Source organism: Podarcis liolepis (genome assembly GCF_965112155.1).
Source record: "Podarcis liolepis genome assembly, chromosome: 1".
Taxonomy (NCBI): Eukaryota; Metazoa; Chordata; class Lepidosauria; order Squamata; family Lacertidae; genus Podarcis; species Podarcis liolepis.
The window spans coordinates 23,918,885-23,932,468 of NC_139554.1; the positions used below are offsets into that span (position 1 = coordinate 23,918,885).

The 13,584-nt window shown below is 39.5% G+C and overlaps 1 protein-coding gene across 2 annotated transcripts in view; it reads left to right on the forward strand.

The window, feature by feature from the left end:
• Positions 1–96: 96 nt before the first annotated feature.
• Positions 97–13,584, forward strand: part of EFCAB11 (EF-hand calcium binding domain 11) — a 67,614-nt gene continuing 54,126 nt past the window's right edge. For both annotated transcript variants that reach the window (XM_083503638.1, XM_083503637.1), the window contains exons 1-3: positions 97–255; positions 5,090–5,185; positions 9,371–9,416. In XM_083503638.1, the coding sequence (XP_083359764.1) occupies positions 184–255; positions 5,090–5,185; positions 9,371–9,416 (214 nt within the window). In that variant the 5' untranslated portion in view covers positions 97–183. The remainder of the gene's footprint in view (positions 256–5,089; positions 5,186–9,370; positions 9,417–13,584) is intronic.

Sequence of the window (13,584 nt, forward strand, 5' to 3'; positions counted from 1 at the left end):
ATATGACAGACGCCTCACCCAATCAGACGATTCCTTCGGCCCAGAAGGGGGAGAGAGTGGGTGGGGACAATAGCAGCTTTCCCGCCTCGCGCTTCCAGCCAATGAGGGGCGGCGTTGGGGTTGCTAAGGAAAGCGGTTGGGTTACCATGGGAAGCTTGGCGGCGGTTTGAGGCAGCGTCTGCGATGTGCGCTTGGCGTGAAGAGGCAGAGAGCGGATTAAGTGGCGAAGAGAGTCGCAGGAAGCGGTGGGTTAAAGTAGGTAACAAGGTGTGGTGTGTGTGTGTTGGGTGTTCTTTAGTTGCACTTGTGTTCCACTTTTCCTCCGCTCTCTTTCGTCCTCACAACAGCCCTGTGAGGTGGGCCAGGGAGTGACTGGCCCGAGACCATCCCAGGCAGCTTAGTGGTGATTTGGACCTGGGTCTCCCCAATACGTACTCCTAAACATTTCATCATAGATGCTGGAAATCCTCCGTATTCGGATGTCTAGTCTTTGCTTGAAGGTCACAAAAAACCCCCACAAAAAACCCCCCAATATTTACAATGACGACAACAAAACAGTTTATTTATACCCCGCCCCTCTGGCTGGGTTTCCCCAGGCACTCTGGGCAGCTCCCAACAGAATATTAAAAACACAATCAAACCTCAAACCTTAATAACGTCCCTAAACAGGGCTGCATTTAAGTTCCTCTAATGTTCAATCAAAATACACCCTCTTCCATCGTAAACACATTAGGTATAGCCCTCCCATCTAAGGCAGAAAAGATAAAGGCTTTGCCCTCTTCTAAAGCGTCAGCCCTTCATTAGAAGATATTTGAGGAGTGCTATAATCCCACCTCAAATGGACGCGGGTGGCGCTGTGGTCTAGACCACTGAGCCTAGGGCTTGCTGAGCATGTCAAAGTACAAGTAGATAAATAGGTACTGCTCCGGTGGGAAGGTAAACGGCGTTTCCAAACATCAGCTCCCTCGGCCAGTAAAGCGAGATGAGCGCTGCAACCGCAGAGTCGTTCGAGACTGGACTTAACTGTCAGGGGTCCTTTACCTTTACCTTTTTATAATCCCACCTCAGTCTTTTTCCTTCTTCAGGGTATGCTTCTTCAACGTTTCCTCATAAGGACTTCATTTCCTATACTTCTGTCCCCTTCTAGTTGGTCCACATCCTTCTTAAAGTGAGAAGTCCCAGACCTGGACACGTTACTCCAGATGAATCTAATGAGGAATTGTTACTTCTCATGACTTGGAAACTATCAAGAGGCTTGGGTGCTTGTAGGCTGCACTCTGGGCTAGACCAAATACGAAACAAGGCTTCATTCAACCCAGGTCAAAGACTCAGTTTGGCACACACAGAAACCCCACACATTGGGAACCTCAGTTGTGTCCCTCTGGAGGCTTCACCTGGCTAGTCCCTCCATAGCTAGCCAAATAATTAGACACTAGCCAAATTATCTGCAGTGTGTTGGTGAAAGGTAACTGCATTTCCAAAAGTATTAATTCCACAGTTCACATCACACGAACAATTGCCCTGATATATCAGAATTAATTGTAAATACTTAAGGTAAATATGCACATGTTTGCAGACCTAAATATCTTGAAGGAGAAGCCCTATTCTATTCAAAGAGAGTACAAGTGGTTGTCCTACAATTACAGACCTTCCCTTCAATTGATTTATTCACCTGTTTAATGTGTGCTTCACCTAAGGATAGAGACAGACCTGGATAACAGCTGTGTTTTGTATTTTGTACTTCCAGAGACTTGGAATCAGCCATATTCCTCCTTACCTGTTGTCCGCTGTAGCACTTATTTGAATATCTACTCCCCCACCAATACTCCATCTTTGTACTCTTACCAGATGCAAAATCATGAGATCACCATCAGCCAGTTCCACCCTACCCCATCCCCTCACACTTTGTTTACCATCTGTAGCCTGATGAAGAATTATTGAAGTTTGCACACTATTGTTATAAGTCTTGGGTTTGTGGGTGCAAGTTGCCCATAATTCTTAGAATTATTAAAAGTTAGAACGAATCAAGGTTTGATTAAACTGTGCTGGAAAACCCTGGATTTAGCTTATGCTAACAAGCCAGGCTGTGTGAGTGAGAAAGTTGATTAGAGTGTACTGCTGATAATGCCAAGGCTGTAGATTTGGTCCCTGTTAGGGACAGCTGCATATTCCTGAGTTGCAGAGGATTGGATAAGATGATCCTCAGGGTCCCTTCCAACTCTGTGATTCTATAATCAGTATGGTGATGGCCTTTTAATGGCAAACTCCCGTAGGGAATTTCACAAAACAAAAAAGAATAAGCAGAGCCCCTTGGAGGATTAGTAGAGCATTGGATCCTGTATATTCAAAGCCACTGGTGCCCCACCAGCAGAACAACAATTTGGGGGCTTTTTGTTTGTTAGCACACAGAACTACTGGTAATACCTTACTGGTCACCTGGACACAGCTGCTACCTATAATAAAGAGAGATCTATGGCTGCCACCATCAACATTGGGATTAAGAATAGAATTGCATTCCTATTATGATTTTTTTTACCTGTGGAGTAATCCTATGCACGTTTACTCAGAGAAAACACTTACTGTGTTCAGTTGGGCTTTACTCCTAATAAGTATGCTTAGGATTACAGAATTGAACACACATTATAATACTCTGGGAAGAGATATTTGTCCCACCACCTTAAAAAAAATGCTGTGCCAAGAAATATGGCAGTTTTTCTGAGCAGTTTATCCTTTGTTTAACTATTACTACAGTTAGAAAGTTTATTTTTTGTTTTGCACATTCACCTCATACTAGTGCTAGAATTTCTGTGAGCATTTAGAACTAGTTGTCTTTCTGCTGTGTGGGTGTCCAGGATGTGAGAATTGCTTCTTGCTCACCTGCTGTTTGAGAGTTTCTCATCTCTGCTGTATTAAAAGATTGTATCTAGGTGTTAAAATTTCGAAAGCTATTAGTTGCTCCTTTGTGTGTTTATCCAAAAAGTCTAAAGTAGTCCTGGTGTGTTTTCAGGACCTGATAATTTGCTCATGCATTTCATTAACAGTTTTCTCCACCAAGTGCTTCTATTGATAATCAGTAGGCAATCTGCCATTTTTCATTTCTGTTTGGGTTACTTCATAAGCATGTTCCTGCATGAGGCTGTAACAAATAATAAAGTCAACAAGCAGAGATTTCTATTCGCTGGTCCAAGTGTTTAATGAGAAATCTGGTTAGTTGATTCATTCTTAGTCTCTCTCAGCATTTTATCTTTCACAAGCATGCAGAGTACATTAGAATATTTTTCAACTGCTGGTATCTCTGCAGTCTTGCTGTTATCTAACTCAAGATTGCTTTTGACAGCATTTTCGTTATTCTTTGATGGACATTTTAGTGGTTGTTAAAAAGTAAAGTCAGCAGTTGTTGTGACGGGGGGAACTGAGATGCTGTAAAACTGGATCTTTGTTGTAGGTTCCCCACCACCACCCTTTGGCAATCTTTTCTAGATCCTAAATTCATTGTATTTAACTCTCGGGAGCCTGTAAGGTGTTTGGCAAAAATAGTAAGACGGTGCCACTGCTGAGCAACAGCTGGCGGGGGGCGGGGGGTCAACAAAACCTACTGTATTTTTCGCTCTATAACACGTACCCAACCATAACACGCACATAGTTTTTAGAGGAGGAAAACAAGAAAAAAAATATTCTAAACGAAACAGTGGATGTATGATTTTTGTGGTTCATGCTGTGGCCACAGACATGTGATCTGACGGTGAGTTTGAGGTAGCCCAATGCAAAAATCCTGAGGATCCATGTGGATCCATGCTTTGTAACCACGTTTTAAGTGGGGAGGGAAGGAAAAGCACTCAAGGGCCAAGGAACATGCGTGGGGTGGGTGGAGAAGGATGCTGTTAATAATGCAGAAGAGGGGTATAAGAGGAGAAGCAAGCAGGCTCTGCTTCTCTCCGTCCTCCCCGGCTCGCTGAAAAACTTTGCTGCTATTTAGCCAGCTGAGTGGGGAGGAGAGAGGGACAGAGAGCCTGCTTGCTTTAAAGGAGCCAACAGGACAGGAGCCACTTACACTCCTCTCCTCTCCTCTCCCGCTTTGCTCCTTTAAAGCAAGCAGGCTCTCTGTCCCTCTCTCCTCCCCACTCAGCGGCTCTTCTCCCTCTTTGCTGTTTCAAAGCGAGCCACGGAGGAGGGAAGGAAGGGGAACCATGGATCTTCTGCTCATGACTGCAGCAGATCCCCCCACCATCCGCAGGCATTCGCTCCATAACACGCACAGACATTTCCCCTTACTTTCTAGGAGGAAAAAAGTGAGTGTTATGGTGCAAAAAATACGGTATTTGTTGACTTGGGCCTTTTTTGATGTTTAGGACAGTTAACCTGTTCAGCTGCTTATTTTGTTGTTTTTACCTGATGAATTTTTATAACGTGTTTTGTTATTTTCTGATTTTTATTTAATTTTATTTCAACTTGTTAACCACTTGGAGAGTTTTCCCCCCCTCTAAAAAGTGAAGCAGTTTATCTTAGAATCATTGACTTGGAAGAGACTCTGAGGATCATCTCGTCTAACTTCCTTCAGTGCAGGGTATATGCAGCTGTCCCACATGGAGATCAAACCTGCAACCTTGGTGTTATCAGCACTACACTATAATCAACTGAGCTACCCAGTATATAAATTATCTAAATAATATCAGTGATTTTAAGGGCAAAATATAATAATCTCTGGGTCCCTAGAACAGTGTTGTACCTTGATCCCCTTTTACTGTTTTATTGTGGTGGCATAAGAAGCTTGGGCTTTTTTTTTTTAATTGAAGAGATATATATAAATGTTTTTAATAAAAACATCACATCTAGAAATAATAAAAGCTTTCAAATCCACATTTAAAATAAAATACCCAATTTTTGCTGGCATGAGTCATTAAAATGAATGATTCTAAATCAAACTTTAAGGATCACAGACTTTTAAAACACACCAAACTAGAGCTGGGCAGCGAATTCTAATCCAAGATTAGACAGAAATGTGATCAAACTTGATTACTCATTTTCTTTTTGCCAAACATACTTCAAGAAATTCTTGTTTTAAAATCATTAATTACCTTGTTGTATTTAGGCATTTGAGGCATGTGATGAAGACCACAAAGGATATTTAAACAGAGAGGACTACAAGGTGGCTGTAGTGATGCTGTTTGGCTATAAGCCCTCAAAGGTAAAGTTTATTTTCTTCCACCCTGTCTTGAGGATTGGCATATTCATTAAGCACCCTAAAATAAAATATATATAACATATATATATATAACATAAAATAATCAGATAAATATTCTGTAGTTTACGTTTCTTGAGTTACGAAAAGTCTTCAAAGGACTGGGGTGTTTTTTCTTTTTTAAATTGCAGGAAATGGCAGTGAATGTTGGCCTTACCTCCATTGTGAGTTCTTGTATTTAAGTACCTGTAATTGACACAAGTGTCTCTTATTTAAAGGTGTAATGTTTTATTATTTTTTTATGTGTTGGAAGCCACCCAGTGTGGCTGGGGCAACCCAGTCAGATGGGTGGGGTACAAATAATAAAATTATTATAATATTATTATTAAAGGAGAGTCCCTTAAAGCACAGCACCCCAGCCCAATAGAAGTCAGTGGGTGCATCCTACAGAATCATCATAGGTATCACTTGTTTCTAGCTTCATAAAGTATCCTTGAGATTTTGCAAGTGTAATGTCCATCATTATGATGGACAGAGCAGATCAGCAACAAAATGCTGCACCGTGGAGTGCTCCTGTTCACAATTCCAGTATGCTATACTGTTTTATTCTGGTCTAAACCTTCAGTTTAAAATTAAACTTCCTGGATATATTTTTTTACAAAACACATAGTTGTATGGATTCCTTATAACCGAAACTGAGCCACCCAGTGTAGGGATGCTAACCTGGCTGTGTCTCCATTTGAGCTAAAATAAAAGCTAACCTTGGTTATTCCAGTTTCTGAGATGGGGCAGTTCTGCCTCAGCTATTTTGCCAATAGAAGCTGCTTTTCTTTGTTCTTCAGAAATCAGTGTTGCATGGTGTAATTCACTCATGTTTCTTTATCTACTGTTTCTACATCAAAGCAGATATTTCTCAATAGCATGTGTAGCCAGCTTGACCTTCTAAACTTCAAAGTTACTTAAACAAACAAATGTTGCCCCAAATCCCAGTCAATTACGCAAAATAGCTAAATAGAATCATACCATATCTCAAAAACATATGCACAAGTAGATTGGGAATTAAAACATATGCACTGCTATTGAAAGGTTAAATAAGTAAATGAAAATAAGAATTTCAGATGAACATTGCATTCACAACCGGTATGTTGCGCAAGTGACAACAGGAGCTTCTGAGCACTGTTTAAGTCAAGGCACACTTGTTTTTAAAAGTTAGATCTTCCTAACTACTGTGTCAGCTGAGACATAATGCCAGACCACAGCTTGGTGATAAGTGAACAAGCCTTATGCTTGCACCTTCCCTCCTTCTCCCCTTGTTCTACTCTGATTTCCCCTCCAACATCTGGTTTAGCAGCAAACAAGGATTGCAAGCCTAGTTCAGCTGCTATTCATAATCTTAGACTCTGTAAGCCGTGGTTTGTCCAGTTAGGGTGTAATGCTAAAATATGGCTTGCCACTAAACCAGGGAAATTCAGCCTGTTTCTTCAGTCCCGAGGACAATTAACAGCACAATGCTGTACAAGTCTGCTCAGAAGTAAGTCTCATTAAGTTGGAAAGGAATACATAGGGTTTCAGCCTTAACTGAGAAATAAGTGCTGTTGAACTCATTGGGGTTTACATCTGAGTAGACATGCTTAGGATGACATTGCTTATTGATTTCCAGCCTTGAAAAGATTTGCCTAATGTAGTTTTAACAGATTTTTGTTTCATATTACCATGTATAAAGATGTGAATCAAAGTAATACCTTTTGTGACCATGAGATGTCGCTGTTAATGCTTTCCATAGTGATTTGGAAAGTAGCTGATCTATGATATTTTTCAGTGACTTTATTAGAAATTCTGAGGCTGCACTTACCTGTTCTCTAATCTGTGAGAAAGCTTTACTGAGCACAGTTGGATTTGCTTCTGAGTAAATATGTTTAGGATTGTACTTTATGTCTGTAGTCTACAGTCCATTTGCTCCATATTTGTTCTGCTAATTCTAATAGAGTAAATGGCTTCTAGATTACAGTCCAGCTACTGGTTCAAAATAAGACCATTAATGAAATTATATTTTACTTTCACATGGTCATTTCACATGGTCATATTGGAGAAAGATGCTAGACATGTTGCCATCATTAAAGCCTGTAATAAATAGCCTGATTTGTATGGAAAGCAAATAATGGTAGGAGAAACTGATCTTAAATTTTTAGATACATTTTGGCATTTGTTTCCCTTTCAAAAGTATAATGTTATAGACTTGTTCAGTTCAAAATTATATAGAAGTTATTTCTTTTGTAAATGAAGACCCATCTGTACATCAATTTCTCTCAGAGCATCCATATTTTTGGAACGACCTAATTGCAATGCAGGTCAACAATGAATGATGTGGAATTTATTTGATAATTGATACGCTATGCAACCCTAGCTTCCCTTTTCATTTACTTCTATCGTTCTCTTCATTCTTAACCGGGTTAAACTATAAGGTTTATCAGTCAAAACATAACGAGTGGCATCCAATGATGTCTGCCTACTTGCACAATTGAAATCCACTTGCACAGCAAAATTTCCCATTTGTTTTCTCCCCCCACCCTGCCCCCAGCTCTGCAGGTCCCAATTCTAAAATATATTTTTATTTGTTCTGGCGTGGTCATAGCTTGACCTTCCTGCAAGCTAAAATGCACATATCCACAAAAGAAATTCTGTTGTTTTATTGAGTTGTGCATCTGTTGTGAGCAATCAATGCAGTTGGCATACACATTTGGAGTGGCATTGTATTTAGCATGGACCAGTGAGGGAAGGGGAGCATTAGACTCAGACAATGTGGGCCTAAGAGTATGCTTCCTCTAAATCCAATTCCACTCACCTTCTCCCATGGTTCTTTAAGCTGTACAGTGGTACCTCGGGTTATATACGCTTCAGGTTACATACACTTCAGGTTACAGACTCTGCTAACCCAGAACTAGTGCTTCAGGTTAAGAACTTTGCTTCAGGATAAGAACAGAAATCATGCTCCGGCGGCGCGGCAGCAGCAGGAGGTCCCCATTAGCTAAAGTGGTGCTTCAGGTTAAGAACAGTTTCAGGTTAAGAACAGACCTCCGGAACGAATTAAGTACTTAACCCGAGGTACCACTGTAACTGGGCAATCCCCTCACAGCTGAAAGGATTGACTGCTGGGACTCGTCATTAATATGCTGTCATGAATCTCATGGAGACGTCGTGGACAGTGTGGTCAGATGAGGAGGCGGAATGGAAGGAGCTTGGAGAGTTGGAAGCGGCTGACCCAGAGGAAGGCCCTAGTGAGATGGGGAATGAGAATTTGGGACACCAAAAGGAGTTATATCCAGAAGAAGGTCCCAGTTGAGCAAGAAGTCTGGGTTCTAGGGACAGGTCTATTAGTCTGTTAGGAATGGCCCATCTCTTTGATAGTGGACACCTCAAGTGCTATGTCACGAGCTACCAAGATAGCTCCAGTGCCCTCCCTCGTCAGCGAAGGTCTCCTTCAATGGAGACCTCTAAGAATAAGTCCAATGGCAAGCTGTCTTCACTAATTCATTCTCCAATGATGTGGAAGTGGTAGTATAAGCAAACCATGAATGGCATAGGCAAACTCGGCCCTCCAGATGTTTTGGGACTACAACTCCCATCATCCCTAGCTAACAGGACCAGTGGCCAGGGATGATGGGAGTTGTAGTCCCAAACCATCTGGAGGGCCGAGTTTGCCTATGCCTGGTCTAGCCTCTGTGGTGGAGTGCCCATTTGCTTGTGCATTCCAGAGACTTGGGACACATCCTGCACAAATAGTCCTGCCCACCCTGCTCTTGAGAAGGAGAGCAGAGGGGCATGCCAACTGTTGAATCAATATATTAGCTAAGCTTATCCACATCTTCTAGTTACCTACCTGCTTGTAACTTGTAACCCCATGTTGGAACACTTTTCTGATTTCACAATTAAAGCATTAAAAACCCCATGTTCCTCTCCAGCATGTGCACTGCCCATTTAGTTTAGCGTCTCAACCTCATGGGAGTTCAGAGAAATGGGTCATGCCTTTCATTTTCTGACATCTGAAGTAAATAGCTGAACTGAAAGTAATTGTGGGTAAGACTGTGATAGTGGTTTTGCAGAACTGGGTAATGTACAGGTAGCAAATGAAACAATGAATTGAAAGAAATGTACCGAGTCATTTCTTGATGGTGTCATTTTTGTTTATTCTAGGTGGAAGTGGATTCAGTCATGGCTTCTGTGAAGCAAAATCAATCTGGTATGTACAAGCATCATATTTTGATATTCACTCTCTTTTTAACTAGCGATCAGAGCTCAAACATGACAGAGTTAGAAAATAAGTATGGAATAGCTTTAATTACTAAACTTGTGAGAAATAATATATTGAAAAATATGCATTCAGGTTCACTTTTGGTGTACAATATTGAGCTAAATACTACAGATTGAATGCTGCCCATCTCAATGGAACTGGAGAAGTGATCTTCTCTACAGCACTCCTCATCCCCCACCCCTTATTGTGGTGTAGAGGTGAAAGTAAGGAGCTCCAGTTTCAAGTCTCAAGGGAATGGGAAACTGGATCATAGTCACACTTACATTTCATAGTATGTATTATTTATTTAAGAAATTTCTATCCTATTTAAGCAAAACCTCTCAGAGCTGCTAACATAATAAAGATGAAAACAACAATAAATTCTTGAAACAATAGTGACAGAAAGACAGCTAAGTCTGATTAAAACAGAATATAAAAACTCACTATCTAGAAAGAGGGAAGGTAATGTGGGATCTAGGCTGATATCAAGGAAAATAGAGAGGAAATAGAGAGGAAAGGGACAGGGCAAAATGTCCCAGGTTCAGTCTTCAGGTAGGACTGGTAAAGACCCCTGTCTGAAACCCTGAAGGTTTGCTGCCGATCAATTTAATCCTTTTTTTATAATTAATTTTTATTCAATTTCCAATATACATTCCATCCATGTTTAACATCCATTTCTAACATATACATCTTTTAGACTTCCCTCAGCCTATCTGACAATTTTCCATATTATCACAATTACTCACATTTAAATTTATATTGCGCTTTAACAATCTTAATCTTATCATATCTTTTAAGCAACATTTCTATCAATCATTTTCACAGAGCTTCTTGAAAGCCAACAAGCGTCAATTGCTCCTCACATACATTTTTTATATACTCTGTAAATTTATTCCAGTCCTCGGTGAATCTCTGATCGCGTTGGTTCCGAATTTCCCCGGTTAATTTGTCCATTTCTGCGTATTCCATCAGTTTCATTCTTCATTCTTCCCTCGTCGGCATTTCTTCCTGTTTCCATTTCTGGGCCATCAAAATTCTAGCTGCTGTCACTGCATACCTAAATAACTTCACATCCTTCTTTTTAATTTCATTCCCTAATATTCCTAATAAAAATTCTTCTGGCTTCTTAACAAAAGTATATTTCAACATTTTCTTCATCTCATTATAAATCATTTCCCAGAAACCTTTCACTTTCTTACACTCCCACCACATGTGATAAAATGTTCCTTCTTTTTCCTGACATTTCCAACATTTATTACTGACTTTATACATCTTACCAAGTTTCACTGGTGTTACATACCATCTATATATCATTTTCATAACATTTTCTTTTATTGTAGTGCTTGCAGTGAATTTCATTCCTTCTTTCCACAATTTTATCCACTCATCAAATTGTATATTATGACCAAAATCTTTGGCCCACTGAATCATAACTGATTTTACTTCTTAATCCTTTGTATGCCACTCAAGTAATAATTTATACATTTTTGATAAAATTTTAACATCACTATTCAAAATTTCTTGATGAAACCTAGATTTCTTTTCCTGAAAACCTTTCTGACATCTCTTTTTTAAACATTGCATTCAACTGAAAATAGTGCAACCAATCATTCACATTTTCTTTAACTTCTTCATATGGTTTCAATTTCCATTTATTACCTTCTTTGATTATCAAATTCTCATATGTAATCCATCTCCCTGTCATATTGATCTTTTTCACACTCATTATCTCCAATGGTGATAGCCAATATGGAGTTTTAAACTCTAATAAATTTTTATACCTATTCCAGACTTCAATCAACAATCCTCTAAAGATGTGGTTTTCAAAACCTTTATGCACTTTATTCTTTTCACACCATAAATACGCGTGCCAACCGAATCTATTATCATAACCTTCTAAATCCAACAATTCTGTGTTTTCTAACTTTATCCATTCTTTCACCCAGCAAAGACACGAAGCTTCATAATATAACTTTAAATCTGGCAGGGCAAAGCCTCCTCTATCTTTTGCATCTGTTAATATCTTAAATTTTATTCTTGGCTTCTTGCCCTGCCAGATATATCTTGACATTATTCTTTGCCATTCTTTGAATATTGTCACACCTTTAATTATTGGAATTGTTTGAAACAGAAACAACATTTTCGGTAGCACGCTCATCTTTATCGTTGCAATTCTTTCCCATAATGATAGTTTCATTCTTCCCCGCACCTCTAGGTCAGTGTTTCCCAACCTTGGGCCTCCAGCTGTTTTCGAACTACAATTCCCATCATCCCTGACCACTGGTCTTGCTAGCTAGGGATGATGGGAGTTGTAGTCCAAAAACAGCTGGATGCCCAAGGTTGGGAAACACTGCTCTAGGTCACGTTTAATTTTATTCCATATTGGTACATAGTTGTTTTGAAACAGGTCAATACTCCTGGGAGTTAACGTAATCCCTAAATACTTAACTTTCTTAACCACATTCATCTCTGTTTGTTGCTGTATTCTTTCTATTGTCTCTTGATCCATATTCTTAGCAATTATTTTAGTTTTTTTCCTATTTAACTTAAAGCCGGACACCTGACCAAAATGTTCTATCTCTTCTAACACCTCTTTAACACTCTGCATAGGATCTTCTATAGTTATAACCAAGTCATCGGCAAAGGCTTTGACCTTGTATTCATTACAACCAACTGTCACACCTTTTATTTTTTCATTATTTCTTAGGAAGACTTCTAGGACCGAAATGAATAATAACGGAGATAAAGGACACCCTTGTCTTGTACCCTTAGTTATAGCAATGTTCTCTGTTATAACGTTGTTAACAATTAATTTTGCTCTCTGCTTCGAATATATTGCCTTTATACCACTCAGGAAAGATTGACCCATATCCATATATTCCAAATTCTTTAACATAAATTCCCAAGAAATATTATCAAAGGCCTTCTCGGCGTCCACAAATATCAACATTGCTTGTTTATCCTTCCTGTTTGACAGATACTCTATTATGTTAATTATATTTCTTACGTTATCTTTCATCTGCCTACCAGGAAGGAAACCTGTTTGATCCTTATGAATCATTTCCTTTAATACCTTTTTCATCCTATTTGCTAAAATATTTGCAAACATTTTATAGTCATTATTCAATAATGAAATTGGCCTGTAATTTTTAACCTGTGTTAAATCAGAGTCTTGTTTGGGAATAAACGTTATATATGCTTCTTGGGAATAAACGCTGATCAATTTAATCCTGAGCTAGATGGACCAATGACCTGACTAGGTATAAGGCACTTTCACATGCTCCAGAAAGGGTTCGCTTAGACAAAGAAAAGGCAAGAATGATAAAAGAATGTATATTAGACTTTGTACTTATCACAGCAGAAATAGTGTTTAAAAGTGTCTTTTACGAGAGGGGTTATAAAGAAGATTTATTAAAGAAGATTTAATTCATTTCCCCTCCAGTTGCCTTGGAGCAAGCTTGGTTTTTTAAAAATAAAACAAAAGCAGTCCTTCAGCTTACAGAAATATATGTTTATATTGGTAAGGGACCTGGGGGTAGAACCTAGCTACTTTAATCTGACATTCTTCCTTCACTGCCATGATGTACCTGAGTGGCATTCCTCACTCCAGCTTCCATTTCACACCTTCCGTTTCTGCTTGGAAGTCAGTCATCTTATTCCTAACAACATCTTTGATGAAAGATGAGAAACTGAATCTGAACTTGAATGGAAACTTCAGTTCAAATGAACACACATTGGTGTAAGATACTTTTACTAAACCGAACAAAATCTTTCATGAAAAATGAATGAAAACCATATGCTGCTTAAGGTTCCTCTGCGACTCGGCATTTTTGAGACGAGAAGTCATGTGTGATCTCACCTCCAGACCTAAGTGTTTGTTGGAAGATTTTGCATGGGGGCTTGTTGCTTGCAAGACAGAATGCCTTGCATTGATCATAGTGACAGCCTAGCTCAGGATTATCTTATGATGTGCCAGTGCAGTTTCTCTTCAATAGGCATGGATAATCCTGTTGGAGCTGGAACTTAACGAGTTAAGTTGTTCCCATGATGCCACACCATTCTGACGTCAGTTTTGGAAGCTTGGGAGGAGTTTGGGAGGAGTTTGCCAGTCCCACTC